This window comes from Schistocerca gregaria, chromosome 5 (genome assembly GCF_023897955.1).
Source record: "Schistocerca gregaria isolate iqSchGreg1 chromosome 5, iqSchGreg1.2, whole genome shotgun sequence".
Lineage (NCBI taxonomy): Eukaryota > Metazoa > Arthropoda > Insecta > Orthoptera > Acrididae > Schistocerca > Schistocerca gregaria.
The window spans coordinates 284,388,574-284,411,756 of NC_064924.1; the positions used below are offsets into that span (position 1 = coordinate 284,388,574).

A 23,183-nucleotide genomic window follows, 5' to 3' on the forward strand; every position below is an offset into this window, starting at 1 on the left:
TTTCAATTTATCTGTCTACCATACTGTAATCTAGTGTGAAGAAAAATTGATAATGTTTTTTTGTGTATGTGTATGAAGGAAGCATCTTACCTATAAGTAGATACACGAAAATAAACTACTACCACATCTAAAATATTATGAGCGCTAATTTGCAGCCTTATGATTGCAGTGGTTCAAGAATCATGAAAGAAGGTTGTATACATGGAAGAAGCCTGGAGATACTAGAAGGTTTCAGATAGATTATATAAAGGTAAGACAGAGATTCAGGATCCAGGTTTTAAATTGTAGACTCTGACCACAATCTATTGGTTATGAACTGTAAATTGAAACTGAAGAGACTGCAAAAAGGTGGGAATTTGAGGACATGGGACCTGGATAAACCGAAAGAACCAGGCGTTGTAGAGTGTTTCAGGAAGAACATTAGGGAACGATTGACAAGAATGGGGAAAAGAAATACCGTAGAAGAAGAATGGGTAGCTTTGAGAGATGCAATAGCGAAGGCAGCAGAGGATCACGTAGGTAAAAAGACGAGGGCTAATAGAAATCCTTCCTTGGGTAACAGAAGAGGTATTGAATTGAATTGATCAAGGGAGAAAATATAAAAATTCAGTAAATGAAACAGGCAAAAAGGAATACAAACGTCTCAAAAATGAGATCGACAGGGAGGGCAAAACGGCTAAGCAGGGATGGCTAGAAGACAAATGTAAGGATGTAGAGGCTTATCTCACTAGGGGTAAGATAGATTCAGCTTACAGGAAAATTAAAGAGACCTTTGTAGAAAAGAGAACCACTTGCATGAATATCAAGAGCTCAGATGGAAACCTAGTTCTAAGCAAAGAAGGGAAAGCAGAAAGGTGGAGGGAGTATATACAGGGTCTATACAAGGGCGATGTTCTTGAGGACAACATTATGGAAATGGAAGAGAATGTAGATGAAGATGACACAGGAGATATGATACTGCGTGAAGAGTTTGACAGAGCACTGAAAGACCTGAGGCGAAACAAGGCCCCGGGAGTAGACAACATTCCATTAGAACTACTGACGGCCTTGGGAGCCAGGCCTAACAAAACTCTACCACCTGGTGAGAAAGATGTATGAGACAGGCGAAATACCCTCAGACTTCAAGAAGAATATTATAATTCCAATCCCAAAGAAAACAGGCGTTGACAGATGTGAAAATTACCGAACTATCAGTTTAATAAGACAGGGCTGCAAAATACTACCACGAAGTCTTTACAGACTGATGGAAAAACTGGTAGAAACCGACCTCGGGGAAGATCAGTTTGGATTCCGTAGAAATGCTGGAACACGTGAGGCAATACTGATCCTACGACATATCTTAGAAAATATATTAAGGAGGGGCCAACCTACGTTTCTAGCATTTGTAGACTTAGAGAAAGCTTTTGACAATGATGCTGGAAATTCTCCCTTTCAAATTTTGAATGTGGCAGGGGTAAAATATAGGGAGCGAATGGCTATTTACAATTTGTACAGAAACCAGAAGGCAATTATAAGAGTCGAGGGACATGAAAGGGAAGCAGTGGTTGGAAAGGGAGCGAGACAGGGTTGTAGACTATCCCCGATGTTATTCAATGTGTATATTGAGCAAGCAGTAGAGAAAACAAAAGAAAAATTCGGATTAGGTATTAAAATCCATGGAGAAGAAATAAAAACTTTAAGGTTCGCCGATGACATTGTAAATCTGTCAGAGACTACAAAGGACCTGGAAGAGCAGTTGAACGGAATGGACAGTGCCTTGAAAGGAGGATATAAGATGAACATCAATAAAAGCAAAACGAGGATAATGGAATGTAGTCGAATTAAATCGGGTGATGCTGCGGGAATTAGATTAGGAAATGAGACACAGAAAGTAGTAAACGAGTTTTGATATTTGCGGAGCAAAATTACTGATGATGGTCGAAGTAGAGAGAATATGAAATGTAGACTGGCAATGGCAAGGAAAATGTTTCAGAAGAAGAGAAATTTGTTAACATCGAGTATAGATTTTAGTGTCAGGAAGTCGTTTCTGAAAGTATTTGTATGGAGTGTAGCCAGGTATGGAAGTAAATCGTGGACGATAAATAGTTTAGACAATAAGAGAGTAGAAGCTTTCGAAATGTGGTGCTACAGAAGAATGCTGAAGATTAAATGGGTATATCACGTAACTAATGAGGTAGTGAATAGAATTTTAGAGAAGAGAAATTTGTGGCACAACTTGAGTAGAAGAAGGGATTGGTTTGTAGGGCATATTCTGAGGCATCAAGGGATCACCAATTTAGTATTGGAGGGCAGCGTGGAGGGTAAAAATCGTAGAGGGAGACTAAGAGATGAATACACTAAACAGATTCAGAAGGATGTCGGTTGCAGTAGGTACTGGGAGATGAAGCTTACACAGGACAGATTAGCAGGGAGAGCTGCATCAAACCAACCTCAAGACTGAAGACCGCAAAAACATGATTGTAGTGAGAAAATAGAAAACGACTGCCGGGATAGAGGCAGAACGTCACATATCTGTCCGTCACATTCACACTCCCACAGCACTTGAGACAGGGAATAAATACCTGAAACGCATCGTTCAGTACTTTATTATATGAATCATTAGAATCATAGTAAGCTACAGATGAATAGCGGTGCCTGTGCTGCTGCCATCCCGCCCCGTCTGTGGTATAGAAATAAATTAAAGAAAAAGAAAAAAAAATTGATAGCTACATCCCGCAGCAGTACAATGTCGTGAAACAGTCAAAATTTCAGAGGCAGAGAAAACACGGCCTACACTTAATGAGCTCCCCAAGAGAAACGAAGTCCGCTCTTCCTCGTATCCGTGCCTCGTGATACGGACACCTCTAGACACGGGCCTCAACCGCTAGCTGTGCTACAGGTTAGCGCCGCCTGCCCTCAGAGGGCGCGACTGATGCTGTGTTATGTTATAGGGGGCTGCCACATCGAGAGTCACTTCTCCTCCGAAGTTCGGCGGCCGTACCCGGTATATCGTCAACAGGTAAGTAACTGCTCCTCCTCTTTAACTTGAAGTGTTGGATTATAGCGTAGAGGACGTTTGGTATTTTCTGGCTTTGGAAACTGGTACTAGTTTCATAATTGTTACTGCTATTACATCGTATATCGTTATTTTTCTATCTTTCCTAGCCCGGTTTCATATATACGCTACAGAATTCCCTCTATCATACGTGAATTCTACTATTGCTTAAATTTTTATGTATTGTATGCAATCTTTGTCTCTGGTTGGTATTGTGTGGCTGAAGCAAAGGTGTTAGCTAATTTCTAATCCAAGAGCAGTTTTCAGAATTAGATTTACGTATTTTCTCCTGCAGACTAATTTTAGGTTACCCAGCACACTTATTCCGGAATGTTTCTTTAGGTGTCCGTTACGGATTTTCTTTTTGTAGTCTTGGAAAGATTTCATCGGACACTTAGTTGTCAGTTATCCTTGCCCTTGCGGTATTTGATTGTAAGTAACCATAGTGCTACCCTTTATCTACATTATACATTTGTTATTCTTTCGACCATATTTGTCCCTCGTTTTTAAAGTGATAGCACGGAAGTATTACGCTGTAGCCCTTCATACGTTGCTAGTTTGGCAAATTTGAGCTGCGTAACTACTGGCTGCTCACCTAAATGTGACGTGAAGGTACGATATTATGTTTTTCTTATAGCAGACATTTAACTAATGGAAAAAGAAAAGACTTGAAACGGGTAACATCCCCAACTCTTATTCATAACCGTAGAATAGAAAGTATTCTAATTTAGTGGTGGTAGTGGTCTTAACCAAATGACTTGAATTTAGAATAGCCACCAAAACGAGGTAAACGGGAGCATCTCTTTTAACTTATTGTCTTTCGTACAAAGTTCCCATCCTAAGCTAACGTCAAATTAAGCAGTAGAAAATGCTGTAAACTAGCCGGCATTTAGTTTCTGTGGTTTCAGCAGCAGTTAATAACGGTGTACTAGTACTTCTAAAGTATGGAGCCGTTATTGATGGGTATTACTGAGACTGAAATAGTTCGTAGGTTATGACAAGAGTGTAGCCGGCCGCTGTGGCCGTGTGGTGCTAGGAGCTTGTCGGGAACCACGCGACCGCTACGGTCGCAGGTTCGAATCCTGCCTCAGGCATGAATGTGTGTGATGTCCTTAGGTTCTCTGCATCTACGTGATTACTGTTATTCACAATAAAGTGCCTGACAGAGGGTGAAATTAACTACCTTCAAGCTGTCTCTGCCGTTCCACTCTGGAACGGCACGCGGGAAAAAGGAGCGCTTAAATTTTTCTGTGCGAGTCCTGATTTCTCCTATTTTATCGTGATCATTTCTCCCTATGTAGGTGGGTGCCAACAATTTTTTCGCAATCGGAGGAGAAAACTTATGACTGAAATTTCATGAGAAGATCCCGTCGCAACGAACATCGCATTTGTTTTAATAATCGCCACTCCAATTCACGTATCATGTCTGTGACACTATCTCCCTTATTTCAAGATAATACAAAAAGAGCTGCCCTTCTTTGCACCTTCTCGATGTCATCCGTCAGTCCCATGTGATGCGGATCCCACACCGCACAGCAGTACTCCAGAATGGGGCGGACAAGCGTGGTGTAAGCAGTCTCTTTAGTAGACACGTTGCACCTTCTAAGTGTTCTGCCAATGAATCGCTGTCTTGCGTTTGCTCTACCCACAGTATTATCTATGTGATAGTTCCAATTTAAGTTATTTGTGATTGTAATCCCCAAGTATTTAATTGAATTTACAGCCTTGAGATTTGTGACTTCTCGCGTAAACGAAATTCAGCCGATTTCATTTAGTACTCATGTGAATAACTTCACACTTTCCCTTACTCATGGTCAATTGCCACTTTTCGCACCATACAGATATCTTATCTAAATCATTTTGCAAGTCGTTTTGATCATCTGATGACTTTACGAGACGGTAAATGACAGCATCATCTGCAAACAGACGGCTACTCAGATTGTATCCTATGTCGTTAATATAGATCAGGAACAATAGAGGACCTACAACACTTCCTTGGGGAACGCCGGATATTAGTTCTGTTTTACTCGATGACTTCCCGTCTGTTACTACGAACTATGACCTTTGACAGGAAATCATGAATCCACTCGCACAACTGAGGTACTACGTAGGCACGTAGTTTGATTAGAAGACGCTTGTGGGAAACGGTGTCGAGCGCCTTCTGGAAATCTAAAAATCTGGAGTCAGTTTGACATCCTTTTTCGATAGCACTTATTACTTCATGAGTATAAAGAGCTGGTTGTGTATCAAAAGAACGATATTTTCTGAAAACGTGGTGACAGTGTCGATAAATTGTTTTCTTAGAGGTAATTCATAATGTGCGTATACAGAATGTTCCAAAAACCCTACTGCAAATCGACGTTAGTGATATAGGCCTGTAATTCAGCGGATTTCTCGTACTTCGCTTTTTGGGTATTGGTGACTTCAGCCATTTTGCAGTCTTCAGATACGGATCTTTGTGGGGGAGTGGTTGTATATAATTGGTATATATGGAGCTATTTTATCAGCATACTCTGCGAGGAACCTACTTGGTATACATTTTGGAGGACTTGCCTTTATGAAGTGATTTAAGCTGCTTAGGGTTGGTTAGGTTTAAGTAGCTCTAAGTTCGAGGAGACTGATGACAGCAAATGTTAAGTCCCACAGTGTTCAGAGCCCTTTGAACCATATGAACTAGAGTACTCGGCGGCACAAATAAAATTGGAAGCATTTTTCTGTTTTATCTGTTGGTGATGAAGTGAAAATGTGTGAAATATTTCTATTGTAGCGAGTATGGAAAGTAATGTAATATTGTATCTGTGCAGATCAATGGCGGCTCCAGCAGGCGATGGAAATAAACAGCAGGAGGAGGTCGCCATGGGTGGGACTGAGTTTCCTGGAGACCAACCGCCGCGCTATGCTGGAGGTACGTTATAAGCGAGCAGTAGTTCACAAACGTATGAGTGGTGGCAGCCATTACTGCACCTTGCCTCGCACCAGTTCAGTCCGTAACATATGAATTCTTGAGATTTAAAGCAATGAAAAGCAACTGTCCATTAACTGAGGAAAGTGAGAAACCATGGAATAGGGAAATTACAACTGTATCATGTTCGAAGTTGTCCAACAGTTGCTTCTGTTTCCGGTAATACAATACTTTCTGTAAGTAATGAAATAAAGTTTAGTCGGCGTTGTGTACAATATTGTTTCGATAGGGTATAGGTCTGAACTAATTCTAGGGAGTTTGAGTAGCGCAGGTAAATAATGCTGAATTTTCGGCTACAATGAAGTTGACAGCGGCTCTTGCTTCGTGTGGAGAAGTTGGCAGTTCGTTGACAACCCAATCGGACGATAGTATATCGTAGCCAGTGAGAATCGGTGAATCTACTGACTCCTTTCGCCGGAAGATACGGACTGACATCTGTTTTCTCTATGGGGAATGCTAGAATGACTGATTTGGTTATTACAATTTTAAGATCAATTATTTTGAGGCACTACCGATTACGTGAAAGTCGTATTAAATCCACATTATCCATAGGAGAGTGGTCACGTCGGCAGGCAACACAAAGGCCGCAGACGCTGTGTTCACTTTCACGTAATTTTCTTCATCGATCATAAAACAGTTGACGAGAGATGGCGCAATGGTTAGCACACTGAACTCATTCAGGAGGACCGTAGTTCAAACCCGCGCCTGGCCATCCTGATTTAGGTTTCCCGTGATTTCCCTAAACTACTTCAGGCAAATGCCTGGATGGTTCCTTTGAATTGACAAGGGCAACGTCCATCACCGAATTGACGGGACCGATGAATTCGTTGTTTGGCAGTCATGGACTGAGCGGCTGGTCCCGGCGGAGGTTCGAATCCTCCAGTGTGTGTGTGTGTGTGTGTGTGTGTGTGTGTGTGTGTGTGTGTGTGTGTGTGCGCGCGCAATTTCTTCCCCGCCGACTTCAGTTTGCCTTTAACTGGCATAAAGATTAACTGGGATAAATGTTACAGACGAGTAGTGGTTTCTGAGAATTAACACGTTAATGTGCCGGTTCTTTTCCCTTCCTTATGTAGTATCCGGAGAGACCTTATCCTGTGGCCGGGGCTGTGGTTCCCGCTCCCTAACTAAGAAACCACGTTGAAATACTCTAGTCATGGTTAGGAATCTCAGCCCTCAAAATATTTTTAATCGTTTCTTTTTCAAATTAGATTCAGATTAGAGATTCTCGCATGTCTAGTCAGCGTCAGCGTCAACGTAAAATTTTATGGAATTTCACTGAACATATGAAATGTTAGTGGGAGCTGCCCACTGGATGACTTGTTTTACGTTTATTCCCCGTGGTTGACGATTGGGCTACTGGAAACAGGGTTAGGCCGCTTGATTACCGATCTGCGGGGACTAGAGCTGCTCTTTGCTATTCTGACCAGAAACACCTACTGTAGACAGTGTTGCACAATTTCAAAGTATTTAAACAGCGTCATGAAAGCACCAAAAGCTGTTTTAATCCATGTTTATACACACGCCCACCTTTGGTCAAGTGGCGATCTTAGACACGTTTCACTGAATAAGGTTAAACGTGCCACATACGTTATTGATAGCATGTTACTTGCACGCGCGCGCGCGCGCCGTCGTTCGGCGACGTTTGTGTGGACCCCGGGCCACATCGGCATTCCAGGAAACGAACGTGTCGATTGGTTGGCCAAGCAGGCCACCACTTTACCACCCCTGGACCTCGGTCTCGTGGAAAGAGACCTCCGGTCAGCCCTACATCACAAGGTCCTCGATGTCTCAAGCTATGACTGGTCCGTCTTGGACACGCGAAATAAGCTCCGCATGGTAAAGTCGTCCACGGCCGTATGGAACTCATCCTTGAAGAGCACGCGTATTGACTCAGTTGATCTCTGCCGTCTCCGAATTGGACATACGCGGTTGACCCACAGCTATCTCCTTCGCCGTGAGAACCTGCCCAAGTGTCGCTGTGATGCAGGGCTGACAGTGGTTCATCTTCTGCTGGACTGCCCCCTTTTAGTCTCCTTGCTCCAGTCCTTTAATTTACCAGCTGCACTTCCTTTAATGCTAGGTGACAATGCCTCTATAGCTGACTCAGTTTTAAGTTTTATCCGTGCAGCTAGGTTTTGTCGCTCACTCTAGTGTGGGCACTCTAGCAAGATTTCTCAGGCTACACCCACTCCAGCGACTTCTGTGACGTGGACGCCAAAATAGTGTGTTTTATGGTAACAAGTTGTTAGTACCTCTATCAAAGCTTTCCAGCTGGAGGTTCTTAGTTTGAAGTTAAGTGGTTGACTTTTTACCTGATCAACCGTTGTAGTCTTTTACTCTAGTAAACTATTTTCTCTGCTCCTTTTAAGTGTCCTCTATTTTCTGTTATTGCGGTGTTCCTTTTAGCTCTGTACCCATTGGTCTTCCCTCCCTCTGCGTGCAGAGGTTACGCTTTTACTGTATAGGCCTTTTGCAAGTATGTTTGGAACAAGGTACTAATGACTTCGCTGTTTAGCCCCCATCAAACATCAAAACCAAATAAAACACAAAACACGGAGGAATCCACACTTCGCGTGAGAAATTCGAGGAATATGGTCAACATCGCTGCCTCGGATCAGGTAAAGTGCGGTTTTTAAGCTGGTGGGCTGTGGGGCGAGGTTCTTTGGAAATACTGTGTACATCCAAACTGCAGCTGCTTGTTTCACAGTGCACTGTGACTGCCTGTGAGAGCAGTCATAAGACGTCTGCAACTGAAGGTAGCGCATTAGCTCAGCCTTCAATGTGTACAAAGAATATGCTTACCTCTCTGATCTTGCCCGCAGCAGCGAGGGCTGATGAAGTGACCGGTGTGTTGGATGAGCGCTTCAGAAGCGGACGTGTTACGTGAGAAGATTATAAATGGACCTTTGCGCTGTGTGTATTAATACCCGAATTCTTACCACTCCAATCATCCCCCGATGCCCTACATAGCTGGGGCTGGTGCACTCGGACATAAACGCTTGTCCAAAACTGTGAATGCGACCGCGGCAGAAATGATCACTGTCCTCTTTGTCGGGGCTGGCGGTGTACATGGGGATGGGGAGGGAGGGGGGCGGCGTAACGTGGGGACCTCGGGGGTGTGTGTGTGTGTGTGTGTGTGTGTGTGTGTGTGTGTGTGTGTGTGTGTGTGTGTGTGTGTAGCTGTCTGACATCTAGCCCTGGAATCTTCTTGCTATGGACTGCATCGTGGTTTAATTGTATCAAATTTAGTCCTTCTCAGTACATTGCAGTGGGCTGTCTTGCAGTGATATGTTATTCTATAATGCAGTTCAATCTTCCTCCCTCCTTCCGAATGTAGAGGAGAGACTCAATTTAGGAAGTCTATAGCACTTCTAAAAACCCAATTGCGATGGAGAATTCAAAGTTGATCAATTTGTTCCAGATGGTTGAGTTGCGTGCATCCATGTGTTCGGTGCGGGTGGGCTTGGCTGGCGCAGGTATGGGTCCCTCGTGCACACAGGGGCTACCCTGCAGTCGACTGAACGGGCGTGCCTCGCAGTCACTAGCTTGAGATCTTCAGCATTTTTAGCAGCTGCTTTTAGTGGAGGAGAGCGTGAGCAAGACCTCGGATGTATTTAGTGCTACGATTTGTTTGTGATGGAAATTTCATTACTTGATTTGCATAAATGCATGTAATACTTACTCTGGAAAAAGTTCCTTTAGCAAGAAGGATCATTGTAAGGTGGAAGTGTTTTAAGCGATCTATTTGACTCCTGTAAGATGTTAATTAGTTTGACATGGTAGTGCAAAGCGATTATTTAATTCTGTTCTTGATATCGACATTTTGTTAGCTTTTCTCTTATCTCCAGCATTTGCCAATAGGATTACAGCATTCTGAGGAGAGATGAAAACGTCGTGTTTGGAGACGTTGGTTGACACAGACAAGCATGGAGTGGGTTCTTGCGGGCGACACGGACAAGAAGCGAGCCTGGAATTTGCTAATCAAAAGAATGCTGCTACTTAATGCTTGCTTTTTGGAGGCTAAGAGTTCGAAGGAATTTAGTAGCGTGACAGTAATTAGGATATTGGGCTATTTTCTTTCGTGGCGGCACCCTGACGATACACACACATACGGTAGAGCCCTTAAAGTGGCTACTATATCGCACTTCATTCCATTCTCTTGTGATTAGTTGTCATGCGAGCAAGGGTGGGGAGGTGCAGTGACGATGTCTGCCCAAGTGGGAATCCTGTCTCCTGCATTGTGACTAAATAAAGAATATGTATGAATATATTATTGGCTTTGATTTCAATTTCGTGTCGTGAGATCATCCTCCTTCGGCAGTCTTTTTCCTATGATTTTTTCTGGGAGGGAGGGAATCGGAGGAGGAACATCGTCTGATGGTTCGACTGTGCACCAGCTCAGTAGATCCCTGCATGTCAAGTTGAATGAACACAGGAAAATTTCTCAATGAGACGATGCCTTCAATCTCCCACAGTGTAATTACATAATTAGGACATGTAGTTGCTGGAAGTGAGCTTTTCCAACCAAATAAATGATACCCAGCCTCTGCAAGCTGAATTTTATAAATGAACAGCATATCCTGTGCTCTATAATTGAATTTCTTGAGATCCTTTATCTCTAGCACAGATGACAGCACAGTCCATGGTGTAAGTTATTCTCACAGGCGTTTGCCTTTGAAGACAGGAGCTGGAGCATGTGTTCGTATTCCACATGCGTTTACTGGGCAAACGGTTTTATTTCCAGTTCGGTTCATCCATAACCGAAAGTGTGCATGCCTGGCAGGACATGAGGAGAGAGAGAGAGAGAGAGAGAGAGAGAGAGAGAGAGAGAGAGAGAGAGAGCATGTGTATCGACAGTAATTTCTCAGATGATTTTGTTCAGAGATGTTCGCTGACTAGGGCAGACTTAGTGGTAGGCGGTCTGTGCTATCCAGTGGAAAGGGATGGCAGACGGTGTGTGCTTTGCGATCAGAAGATTTTTAACATTGTAATTACGTGTGATGGTGTTTCATAATGGTATTCCTTTCGTGATCTGAATAAAGAAAAGCGATCAATTTTATTACTACTATACATGACCTGCATCTTCCCAAACAGCAGAGAAAAATGAGATCCAAGCCCTACAGATCACACTTTTTATAAATATATCCTCTATTTAACTGAATTTTTTGTTAAGACATCCTTCCCCTCCAGTAGAGCCGTGAATTTCTGCACAGGGGAGGGGAAGAGAGTAGTGTTAGGGTTTCACCAGAGGGGAGGGGTTAATTAACTGATCAATTTAATTTAGTCATCAAATTGATAAGAGTGAGAGGGCCTATTTGAATAACTCTGGCCTGAAAGTGTACCTGTATAAGTGAAGGGAGGGTTGGTTTCCTGAAGGGTCGGGGGAAGGAGGGGATGCAGGATGAATAGGTTAAGGACCTGTCAATAAAACTGATGTTATCCTCAAGGGGTCATAATGAGTCAATCAAGAGATAAGGTCTAACCCTGAAGATATACTCACCCATGACATAGACAACCTGCAGTAACAAAATGCTCTGATTCTGTCGTTGTTCCCCTACTCCAGAACACCCTTTCTAATCGGAACACTTAATTTGTGGTCTTCAACTCGTATTGTTTCCCCTTTGTTCTTCCACGTGTTTAATATTAACCACCTTTCCCTGTGGCTTACACAATTCTCAGAATTTCAGACATCTTGCACATCTTTTTACTCTCTAACGCTTTTTCTAGGTCGATAAATCATATGAGCATGATAGTTCTTGAGTCTTGCTGAATTTCTTAACCATCATCAGAAATGCCTCTCTGGTGCCTTTCTTTCCTAAAGCCAAACTGAGTGTCATCTAATAGATCCTCAGTCTCTTTTTCCATTCTTCTGGGTATTAATCTTACTAGCAACTTTGATGCATGATCTGTTAAGCACGATTTTTCAGCACGTGCTATCTTAGATGGATAGTGTTTTTCCGAAAATCTGATGGTATATCGGAAGTTCCACATTCTACATGCAGATGTGAAGTTGTTTTGTTGCCATTTCCGCCAATGAGCTTAGAACTTCTGATGGTATGTTGTCCATCCTTTCTGCCTTATTTGGTCTTGAACTTTTTCGGGTTCTGACTCTCGTAAATCTTGCCGCCACCGCCGCCGCCCCCCCCCCCCCCCCCCCCAACTGCAGAGGCCTTTTATCTTCTTTCCATCCATCCACCGTTTGTTGTGCACTTAAAAGTGAAATTCCAGTTTCTCTTATCCTTGCTCATAATTGTACCAAAATTTGTTTTGACGTTGGTATATGCTGAGTCAGTGTAATTTTGTCTTAGCTTCCCTGAACTTTGTATTTCATTTCTAAGTGAATCAGACTGCTGTATTCCTATCTTACATGTAAATTTTAGTATTCCTTCCTAATTTAAGATTTTTGTCATTACCTTTCTTACACCTATGTTTTTTCTGCCCAACTTCCATGACTGCCTAATTAGTCATGTCCTTCTGAGCTATTACCGCAGTATCTACAGCCTCAGAACTGTGTACTATTCAGTATTCATTCTTCAGTATTTCAATAGCCCACTTCTTTGTGCATTAACTCTTCTTGATTAGTCTGTTAAAGTTCATGACTACTACATTCTGATCTGAGTCTGTATCTGGTCTGGGGTACTCCTTACAGTCCACTATTTGATTTTGATTACCATGCTGTAATCTAACCGAAATTTTCCCATATCTCCCTGCTTTTCCAAGTGTATCTACTCCTGTGATTCTTGAACACAGTATTTGCTGTTACTAACCAATATCAGGACTGTCTATCTCGTTTCTGCTATCAATCCCATTTTTCTCGTGGCTCCCTTTCCACTCCTCCCCCACCCTTCACAACCGAATCACAATCTCCCATTACCATCAGATTTTCTTTTCCATTTATGTACTGAATTATCCGTTCAACATCCTTAGTCTTTCACTCTTTATCTGCTTGCGATATCATGCATACCTGAACTACTGTTGTCAGTGTTGGTGACATTACCGGGTATTTGACTGACAAGAAATTCCTATCTTCGCATTTCACTTCACTGACCCCACTATATCTAGATTGATCTTCAGTATTTCCCTTTCCAGTTTTTCTAGCTTCCCAATACGGTGAAACTCCTTCCATTCAACGCCCTCACCTGTAGAACGTTATGCCTTCGTTGATTATTCTATCTTATGTTCACCTCCGCCTTGGCAGTCACCTCCCTGAAATCCGAATGGGTTCTAGCTCAGAACCTTTCGCCAATGGAGGGATAATCACACTTTACAAATTACAGATTTCCTGTCCTTAATGTAGTGGTTTCCACTGGCTACTGCATCCTCATGCCACTGGTCATTCATTACTGGTTCTTCAGCCTTGAAGCGGCTGTTACCCACCCCATCTCACCCTCGTGTCGGCTCCTCTGCACTTTAAGCCAAAAGTCTTCAGCTGCAATTGCAAAATTTAAGTAGTGGTACTGTTCGAATCCAGGAGAGAGGATGTTTCGATTACTAGTCAAAGACACTGCCCCTAGAACACAGCTCACCCAGTTGGACATATTATTCCTATGGTCAAATAACTCCTGAATGGGGTCCTGCAGTGCACAAATGTTGTTGGTCCCTCACCGTCTCAACCTCTCCCCCAAACCTGTAGGATAAGCAGTGAGATGGAAATAAGAACACCTGTTGTTTTGCTATGTTGCAGGTCTGAGGCAGCCTTCACAGGAGGCAGCGGGACCTTCGCAGCAGGCAGCAGGTAATTACACCACATCTTACTGGATACAATAAATTCTTAACTAGAATTTGTTCAGAGCTGCACCATCCGCGAAGAACCAGATACTGTAATTAATGTTGGCTTCCACCACTGGTGCTTAACCGAAAAACGTTTGGACTGATTGCCTTGGTTGATATAAACAACTGCCTGGCGTTTTGTATCAGATTACCGAGACATCTTTGTTAACTCATTAATAAATACCAGTAATAAGATTTCATGTGAATCTCTCACATGGAAACTTTGGTTATCATTGGTCGCTTGATTTCCTTAATGGTCAGGAAGTTGCAGGCACCTCCTCTGCAGTATTAACGCCATTAAAAAGGTGTCATTTTCCAGATTTACACTAAACAAAGGAGGTAACCATATCATTTCATTTCAGATCGTTTCGTTAATTTTATTGATGTGTCATAAGACCAAGTGAGATGATGCAATGGTTACACCACTTCCAGTCGGGAGGATCAGGTTCCAAATCCCACCAGACCATCCATGTTCCATATTTCAGCAATACTACTAACATGCCTGAATTGAACGCTGGGATAATTGTGTTGAGGAAACAGGGTACTTAGTTTCCCCATAATTAAAAATAAGAGCTTGTGTTAAGTCTCTTAACGTCCTCATCGTGGACACAATTTTTACCCTAATTTTTGACTCTAATTTTTTAGTATGTTCCACTGCAAATACTTCTTTGTCCTATATATACAGCATCAACTAATTATACAGAAATAGATTGTAATAGGTGGTTGACACAGCTGGTGGTATCCCAATAGCCAAACGTATAACGTTAATTTAATGGGACCCCCGGTTCGAGTCCAGCTTCTCAGATTTTAATAATATAGATTGACATCCTGTCTGCTGGTGAAGTCCCTATAACTATATACATGTCTGGACTACACGATATGAAACACCCTTCAATCACATGTAATCCAAAGACTTAACTCCATATTCTTAAAAAGGGTGACGTTTCAGCGACTAGTGGTAGCGGCCACCCACCATATAAACTGTTCTTTCTCGATCGCTGCGTCCTCGCTGTGTTAAATGTTTTGTAGTTGCATGCATAGCCTTCTTAAGCTTGACTGAATGAACGCCAGTAAACTGTCACATTTTCAGTTATTTTATTCAAGCCCTAGGAATCGGGTGAGCTAAGTTCAATACCGTTAGTGTCGCCTGTCCTTCCCCACAGAGTATTAATATGTAACGACTTCATAGTTTTATATGGTGTTCCTTCCGTAATGTGAAGCGAGACTGCATTCTTCACAACATACCGCTCAATTCAACTGTAAGAAATGTTTTTTCTTCCATTACTCTGCAAATTTACTCCCTTCATAATTTGCTCTTCGAACACGAAAGTGTTGCTAATTACTTTCATGGCGGAGGTGGTGATTACCAACTCGGAAACGGACCGCTAGGAATTACATAACGCTCTACCTTTCCGACTTTGAAACGGATTTTGTAATCATAAGTGTTAAATCGATCTACTTACCCTCTTAATCTCTACATTACCCCGAGTCCTTCTACGGCTGCTGATGTAGCAACACGTCCTATTACATCCCTCAAAAGATATTTAAACTTCAAAAATTAGAAAAGACGCGACTTTATGGTACAAATATTGTTAAAAGTGCCTTCAATTATACTATTAACATAATGAAATGTGTTAATGTTTTTGAATAGTCGTGCAAGAGAAGTCACTAATATTTCAGTTTGCCTGAAATTTGGAGGCATTTTTGGGAACCCCTTTATATCATACTATGGACGAACAAACTTCTCGAAATTACTTTTACGATAAAACAGTAGTTCAACAAAGTTATGGTATTCTCTGTATGAACCGCAGCCGTGCTCTCCAGCAAACGCTCGTCTTCGACGCCTAGTCTCAATGCATGATATAAATCACACAGAGGTCTCCTACGCGTAAAGGGATTTCTGTAACCGATGTAGATTTTGAGTAGCCTCAGTGCGTGGTTTGGGAGCATTAATATATACAAAAGTTTGAGACACCTTATCATATTATCAACTCGTCCATCACTATGTAACGTTAATGACATGAACCAATGACAGCTATGTTTTCCACTGTCTTTAGTTGACAGTTCATCCACGACACGAATTCTCTAGAAATACATTTCTAACCGCTTTGCGAAATGCCGTTCAGGCACAATCAGCTGGATACGAAACTTAGTAGATACGGCGGGACTCCAGGAATACGCTGCGTGCACGTAGATTTACTGGTATTAGAGCTTACAGTCGTTGACCGTGTTTCCTGAAGACCGTACAGCCACATAAGGATAGTGGGCTACATTGGTGCGTTGTCACCCGCCATTTTGGAGGCATTCTCAGTCCCATCATAACTGTCATATCTAATGCAATTTAACCACCACTAAATTCTACTAAAGCTGGTAACCTATTTCTTCCTCGTTTAACAATCACAACCTGCAGCCCTTCCTTCAAGTTGCGTCACATGATCGAGGCTACCTGCAGAAACAGTATGCCGCCTCTACAGTAGAAGGGTTGTCATACAGCACTTACGGCTTGGTTAGTGGAGCTGTCGCCTTGTCCGCCAATCTCATCCGAATACCACTTGTGGCAAACTTCGTCAGTTATTCGATGGATATTTCCTGTTCTGTCCTTAGACTTCCTCCAGTACCATGGAAGTTCTTTACGTGACAAACGTTGTCTCACATCTGCAAATCAGTTTTCCACATGTTCCTCCTCCTAGTAGTTATTTTTAAAATCAAAAACATTCCAAGCTCATGAAATTGAACTGTGTGCAATATACAAAACTGATTTAAAAATATCTTGTTGCAACTGATAGCAGTGATGGCCCTTTTATTTTAGGGTATGATTTAAAAAGGATTGTCATGATTAAATTGAACTTGCATTGACCATGTAACATATATCAGCGCCAAGGGGGTCATCTAATACAAAATATCGGCTGCAAAGTTCAATTATTACAGAACTTTGTTGAAAAATACTAAAATGAACATAATTATAAAATCCTGAGGGTCAGGAAGATATATTGAGTTAACACGAATGATGCTAAAGTCTTGGCAAATAATAGCGAATGTGAATATAGGAGGTTGTCATCTTATTAGCTGCCGATGCTTAATCAGCGAATTCGTGATTACCCCAAATGATCAACTAAATCATGAATGCTGCATCAAGAAATAAACTGGACATGCCCTCAAACTCTCAATAAGATTAATATTTGAAATTATTGCTAAATCCTAACATTGCACATCCCAGTACCCTCGCGGTCTCCAGCTGTTTGCCTACATTAATGTTAACTTACCAGACACTGCTTGTTGAGCTAAGCTATGATCTGCTATGCGTCAGCTTTCGCCTGCTTTCAGTGAAGTGTTCCATTCTGTTCGGCTGGCGGGAGAGAAGTGAATTCTGCACCAATGAGACGGTTTTACAAAACTCAGCCCAGTGAGACTATAGTTCTACATTGTTCTTGTTTAATCTTGTGCTCTTTTCCTTACAGGGTAGAACTCTTTCATCTACTTTGTCCCCATTCTTGATAGGCTTCCCGCTAATCTCATGGCTGCTTCCTTCGTTTTACACTAAATCCATTCTGTGTACTGATAAATGTTCATTGGATTTTACACTGTTGTGTATTTGTTATTCACTTTAACTCAGACAGCAATATCAGGAGTGAATCCCTTCCTTGATACTCTCCTGCATCAGCTTTCAATCCGCTCCTTTTTTCCCTTCCCTACAGGTCCGGGAGTTAGAAAAGGCCTGAGGTACTCCTGCCTGTCGTAAGAGGCGACTAAAAGGAATCTCTCACCTTTCGATCTTTGTGATGGTCCCCTGTAGGGTTTTACTTCCATTTTTCAAATTTTTCCCTAAAAGCGAGGCAATTGGGGAAGGGTGCCTTACATGGTGCATCATGTCCATTGTGCATAGAGATGTTCAATGCAATTTCTCGTCGTAGCATTGACATCCCACTCATCCTCCATCTCTTCGGCGAGCACACGTTCCTGGGTGAGTTTTCCTCCACCCACTATGCAGTGTCGTTTCCTGCACCGACGATGACCATGGAATTCTGTGGAACTTAAATCCAGCACAGTAGTCAGTCCGTTGTGGTGGGGCTCTCACGTACCCTGTTGATTGTAGCTCCCCGACTACATGGAGATGGCTCTGCTGATGCTTTCGCCATTAACTCCCCACGTATGCCAAGTGGTAGATGCCCATCACCCTGGGGCAACGGGACTGCTGGAAATGACCATCCTGCCAGGTTGCCTTTGCTGCAGCTGGGTGGTGCCTGTAGGGAGGGCTCCTTGTCGGAGTGGAAGACATCAGGGTAGACGATGCGTGAATAAGCATACCACGTCATCACTTGCTGGTGATCCGACGTCAGGACTCTCTACACGTTGCAAGTCTCAGTACAATGAGACGAAGTATGATCCTAAATAGTTACCTTCCCTGGCCGCACGATAGGAGGAACGCCAGGCTAAGGATAGCAGCAAACCTTATTCGCCCCGGTACCTCAAATGTACGAGAGTTGGTGACTTCGTCTTGATGAAGCCTGAGCTTTTTGTAGAGCAGTTAGATGACAAGTTTGGGGAAGTGGAGGGCTTCTCCAAACTGCGGTCAGGGCCAGTCTTCATAAAATGGCATCCTCTGCCCAGTCACCGACATTACTCGCTTGAAACAGTGGGGGACGTTTTCGTTACTATTACACCTCATTAGAGCTTAAATGTGGTGCAGGGTATCACATTCCGCAGCGACCTTCTTTCACAGTCTGACGACGAACTGCGCTCCGACTTAGTGACGAGGAGTTATTCGTCTGGGGCATCCATCGGCGTCGGAGGGCTTATCAGGTTGCCACCAGTGCCTTCATTGTAGACTTAGGTGACACATTACTCGAGATGGTCAAGGTGATGCTTTACTGTTGTAATGTCAAATCACATACCCCTCCCTCAATGTGGTGCTTTAAGTGCTAGAAGTTAGGTCATATGTCTTCCTGCAGTACTTCTGGCATCACACGTAGAGATTATGGACTTTTCACGCCAATACTCCATATGCCCCAACTCCCAGCAGCGTCAACTGCGGAGAACACCATACACCTTCCTCCCCAGACTGCAGAATTTTCAAGAAAGAAAGAAAAACCATGGACTAAGACACTGGACTGACTGACCTACACTGAGGCTAAGAGATAATACAAGTGGCTACATCCTGTGCATATGACATCGACCTGTGCCATCGCTACTACAACGGTTCTACCATCTTCCAGTCCACCACATAGTCAGGTCTGAGCTGTCACTCTATCTGCCCCCTTGATGGTGAAACACTCCCCTCCCTGTTGCTCCTGCACAACATACTTAAGGAGCAACACCCCTGCCCCTCTCAACCATTGGGGACGTCAGTCCCCACTTCTCAGCCAGAGAAGCGTAAGTCTTCTTCGGCTCCTATCGGCAGGAAGGAATCCTTTGGGTTACTCCCTTCCCAGGTACCTACCAGTGGCAAAGCTGATACCCAAAAGTGGCTAAAGCAACCACAGGTAGCTGGTATGTGGGCTTCATGGTCCTCCTCAGTCCCCGAGACTGATTCAGTGAAGCCCTGCCAACCAGACAAACCTAAGGAGCAGCGACAGAAACCTAAAAATAAAGACTCCAAAGAACCAAGGCACTGCAGTGGCACCCACACCACCACCACTACCACTACCTGCAAGCTGTGTCTGAGGATGTGGTGGAGATACTGGTATCCATTGAGGACGTTGAGCTCGCTAGGCTCTAAGACAATGGATGTCGATGTCACAGGTACTCACCTGGTGGCCGCAGGTGACCCTGAGGCGTAAACAGCGTCATTATTTCATGCCTTCCCAGTCTCACGATCACGTAATCCTCCAGTGGAATTTCGTCTGTTTCTCCACCACCTGGCTAAGCTAAGGCCATTGTTAAGCTTCACACCTGCTTTCTGCATTGACCTCCAGGAAACATGGTTCCTGGCAATGTGGGCCCCCTACCCTCTGTGGTTATGAGATTACAGAAACTGTAGCGACTATAATAGTGTAATGTCAGTCCTGAACTCAGTATGTAGTGAACCTCTGCCCCCTTCAAACCCCTCTTGAAGCTGTGGCTGCCAGGATGACTACGCAGGAAATAACTGTCGGCAATGTATACCCTCCTCCAGATGGTGCAGTACCCCTGAACATATTTGCTGAACTGATTGATCAACTCCCTAAACCTTTCCTACTTTTTAGAGATTTTAACGCAAACTTCTCGTGGGGTGGCGCCATGCTTACAGACTAAGGTAAGGAGGTGGAAAATTTACTGTCACAACTCAACCTCTGCCTCTTAAATACAGGTGCCTCCACATTTCAGTGTGGCTGAGCCGTGTGTGGCTCATGTCCGTGCCGTACTGCCATCTCGTTATGTTAGTTTCAATTACTTTTCACGGAGTTGCTGGTTTGCCTGCCTGTGAGCGGATGCAGCAGCACTCATCGATATAAACCCTGGCGTATTACCTTTGCTGACTGTTATTACTTGTTGGTTATAGTATGTTCGTAGTTCGGATATGCCAGTCAGTTGTAACGTGCCAGCAGTTAGTCCGGACCTGCCAGTGTTCCAGTTGGCACGTGGCACAAGTTCAGTTGGGGCGCGGCGGCAGTGAGGTCCGGACCGCCATGACTCGTCCGATGGTTGCCGTCACACACAATTGGAGTGGGGACGACTTTGGTTGGTCATCGGTCGATCATCTTGCCGGACGACGTGTATTTGGCCGGCGATCACGTATGGGTTGGCTGTGTGAGCCGACTCTTGATTCGTCCCTGTTACTGTACAGGCCCTGCTGTTAGCATTGTCTAGTTCTTCGTGCAAGTGTTCGTGAAACTGTGTGGTTTGTGTGATTTTGACTGACAAGTTATTTTAAATGTGGGCGTACCTGCTCTGTCGAGTCGGTCGCTCGGTTGGAATGGAGCAGTGAGGAATTCTCAGCGGGGCGTAGTTTATCGATCTCCACTCATTGTACTGCGCCGTTTCTTTCCTCGCATACACCCATTGGACGTTGCCTACACCACAGATTAGGACAGATCCATTCCAGCGTCCTAAGATCTCTGTCGCCCCTACAGAGGTTTTCTGCGCCTTGTATATGTCATCGCAGAGTTCCAGGGCGACACCATTTTTTTACACTGATGGATCTACGGCAATCGATAGGGTGGGATACGCTTTCACATCTCCTACTGGCTTAGAACACCATTTACTGCCATGATCACGCAGTGTTCACAGCAGGGCTTCTAGTAATTGACATGCCTGTCCGTTTCTCAGGCCTTCATAAACAGCGTTTTAATTTTAGACTCAATGAGCAGCCTGCAGGCTATCGACCAATGCTACTCTAGTCATCCTTTGGTCTCTGCTATCCATGACCTTCTCCCTGCCCTTGGCTGTCCCACCTGTTCAATTGTCTTTCTCTGGGTCCCAAGTCATGTGGACATCAGAGGAATGAACTGGCTGACAGTTTCGCTAGAGAAGCAGATACTCCTCCCCTCCCTCCTCCCCCCCCCCCCCTCCGCCCAATTTTAATGATTCGAGCTGTGGATATGCGGATCTTAGTCAAATCTCTTTACTGAAAAATGAAGAGACATATGATGTGCTACTGCTCATAGTAATAAACTCCCACTCTTCCTCCCCCCCCCCCTCTCGGAAGGAGTCTGTCTTATTCTGTCTACGTATTGGTCATACCAGTCTCATTGTTTCCTCCTACGTAATGACCCGCCACCACAATGTGGCTGTGGAGCCAGATCGACTGTATTGCACACCTTACTGGAATGTTGCCTTCTTTTGGCCCTTTCGATTCGTTAATTTAATTAGCAGAAAGATTCATGGATGATTGCTCTGGTCCTGTTTCCTCTGTGAAAGTGCTTTTATTTCCGGATATAAAGTTCTACTTCAGTCTTGGAGTAGGGGCAGGTTGGTTGTTGTTAGGACTTCTTTTAGTCTCCTCGGTCTGCAACCCCGTGACCGCCCCCCCCCCCCCCCCCTTTCTATCCAGTTTTTAGATTTGATCTCACCTTTTATGCTTTCACGGATGTTTAATGTTCATTATTTTATAATTTGACTCCCTGACTAGATCTGTCCACTCTTGGCCGATCCTCTTTCTTCTGTGAATAACAGTGGGTCTGGTGATCTAGCAGTTTGGTCCCATAACCAAAACCAATCATTCAGTCAAGTGTTGTGGAGCATTACTTCTAACCAGATAATTTCCCGAATTTCATACCCTGATCAGGTAAATGAATGAAAGTGGGCCATTTAGAACTATTTTACGAAGTCTTTCCACCCAACGAAAGAACAGAAAAATAACAATGTTTTCCCGGTTTTTAATTGGGAAATAGTGTTTTAAAAGTTTAATTTTCAATTTAATGGGTTTACAACTGCTTATTGAAATTAAATTAAACATTATCTATATTCTCCTCTGTGGTTACGTTTTACGTCTTGAAGGGTATCATTAACAAACAGGGCCGAAATGTGAGTGGAATCCCGAGCATCAAAATTGGCCAAAGATTGGGTGTTAAGCACCACACCACTCCACTTATATTAATGTCGTACTAATGTTATTAACAGCTGACAACCAACAATTCGCACAACACTAAACAAATCAAATCCACACATATGGTAAACGATGAAACTCGCGTCGGTACTCACGTAGTTCGCAAACGCCTGCGTTTCTCATACGACTACTGATGAAGACAGATGGCCATTGGAATAGACAGTTCTTTGGAAAACTTGCTTATGTCCGACCAACAAAACGCACTGTCAGAAAAAAATCAATGTTCATAAAGTATTTCATTAAAGAATGTCTGGCGACTCCTGTGATGCCAACCGAGAAGGAAAGAGGTCTGAAAACAGACCAGACATAAACCCTATTGAATATCTGTAGGCAATAACACAGGATAGTCACCAAACAACCTTGGTCTCGCAACAGAGACCAACTCACTGCAGATTTTCAGGAGGTAAAAATCTCACCCCTGAGAGACAGCAGTGCTCATGAAGAGTTCTGGCACCCACTTTGAAGAATGTGTTGATATTAATGGATGCAATAAAAACACTGAAAAACTGTAAAGATGGCTGTCCAAATCATTCAAATGTAGAGGTGTTTTTGTAAGAAAGCCATTGTAATAAAAGTAAGGTAATGTTCTTTTTAAAACAACTCTGAAAGATTGCGTGGATGTAGACTGGATACATAACTGGGCTTACCGTGTAGCATGTTCTAACTGCAAGTGTTGTCACTGTTAGCAAAACTTTATATGCACAGTTTGGGCAATGCAACTCCCAATATAGTTACTGCAAAATACATTCAGCCCCCTTAGGCACTGAATCCTCTGCCCCTGTTGAAAACTGATACCTTTGGTTCCAGTGCACAGAACAACAAATTATATGACCTCTAAAGCAGCAACAGTGGAACGCGATATATTCTGGTCCTTCATGAAAAATAAAAAAGCT

The 23,183-nt window shown here is 43.4% G+C and overlaps 1 protein-coding gene across 3 annotated transcripts in view; it reads left to right on the forward strand.

Moving 5' to 3' along the window:
- The first annotated feature begins 2,833 nt into the window (after positions 1-2,833).
- Positions 2,834-23,183, forward strand: part of LOC126272426 (uncharacterized) — a 53,470-nt gene continuing 33,120 nt past the window's right edge. The window contains exons 1-3 of one of the 3 annotated variants that reach the window (XM_049975278.1): positions 2,834-2,998; positions 5,839-5,939; positions 13,681-13,731. In XM_049975278.1, the coding sequence (XP_049831235.1) occupies positions 5,843-5,939; positions 13,681-13,731 (148 nt within the window). In that variant the 5' untranslated portion in view covers positions 2,834-2,998; positions 5,839-5,842. Of the gene's footprint in view, positions 2,999-3,021; positions 3,082-3,546; positions 3,647-5,838; positions 5,940-13,680; positions 13,732-23,183 lie in introns of those variants that run through there. The other 2 variants (XM_049975279.1, XM_049975280.1) reach the window with 2 other exon arrangements.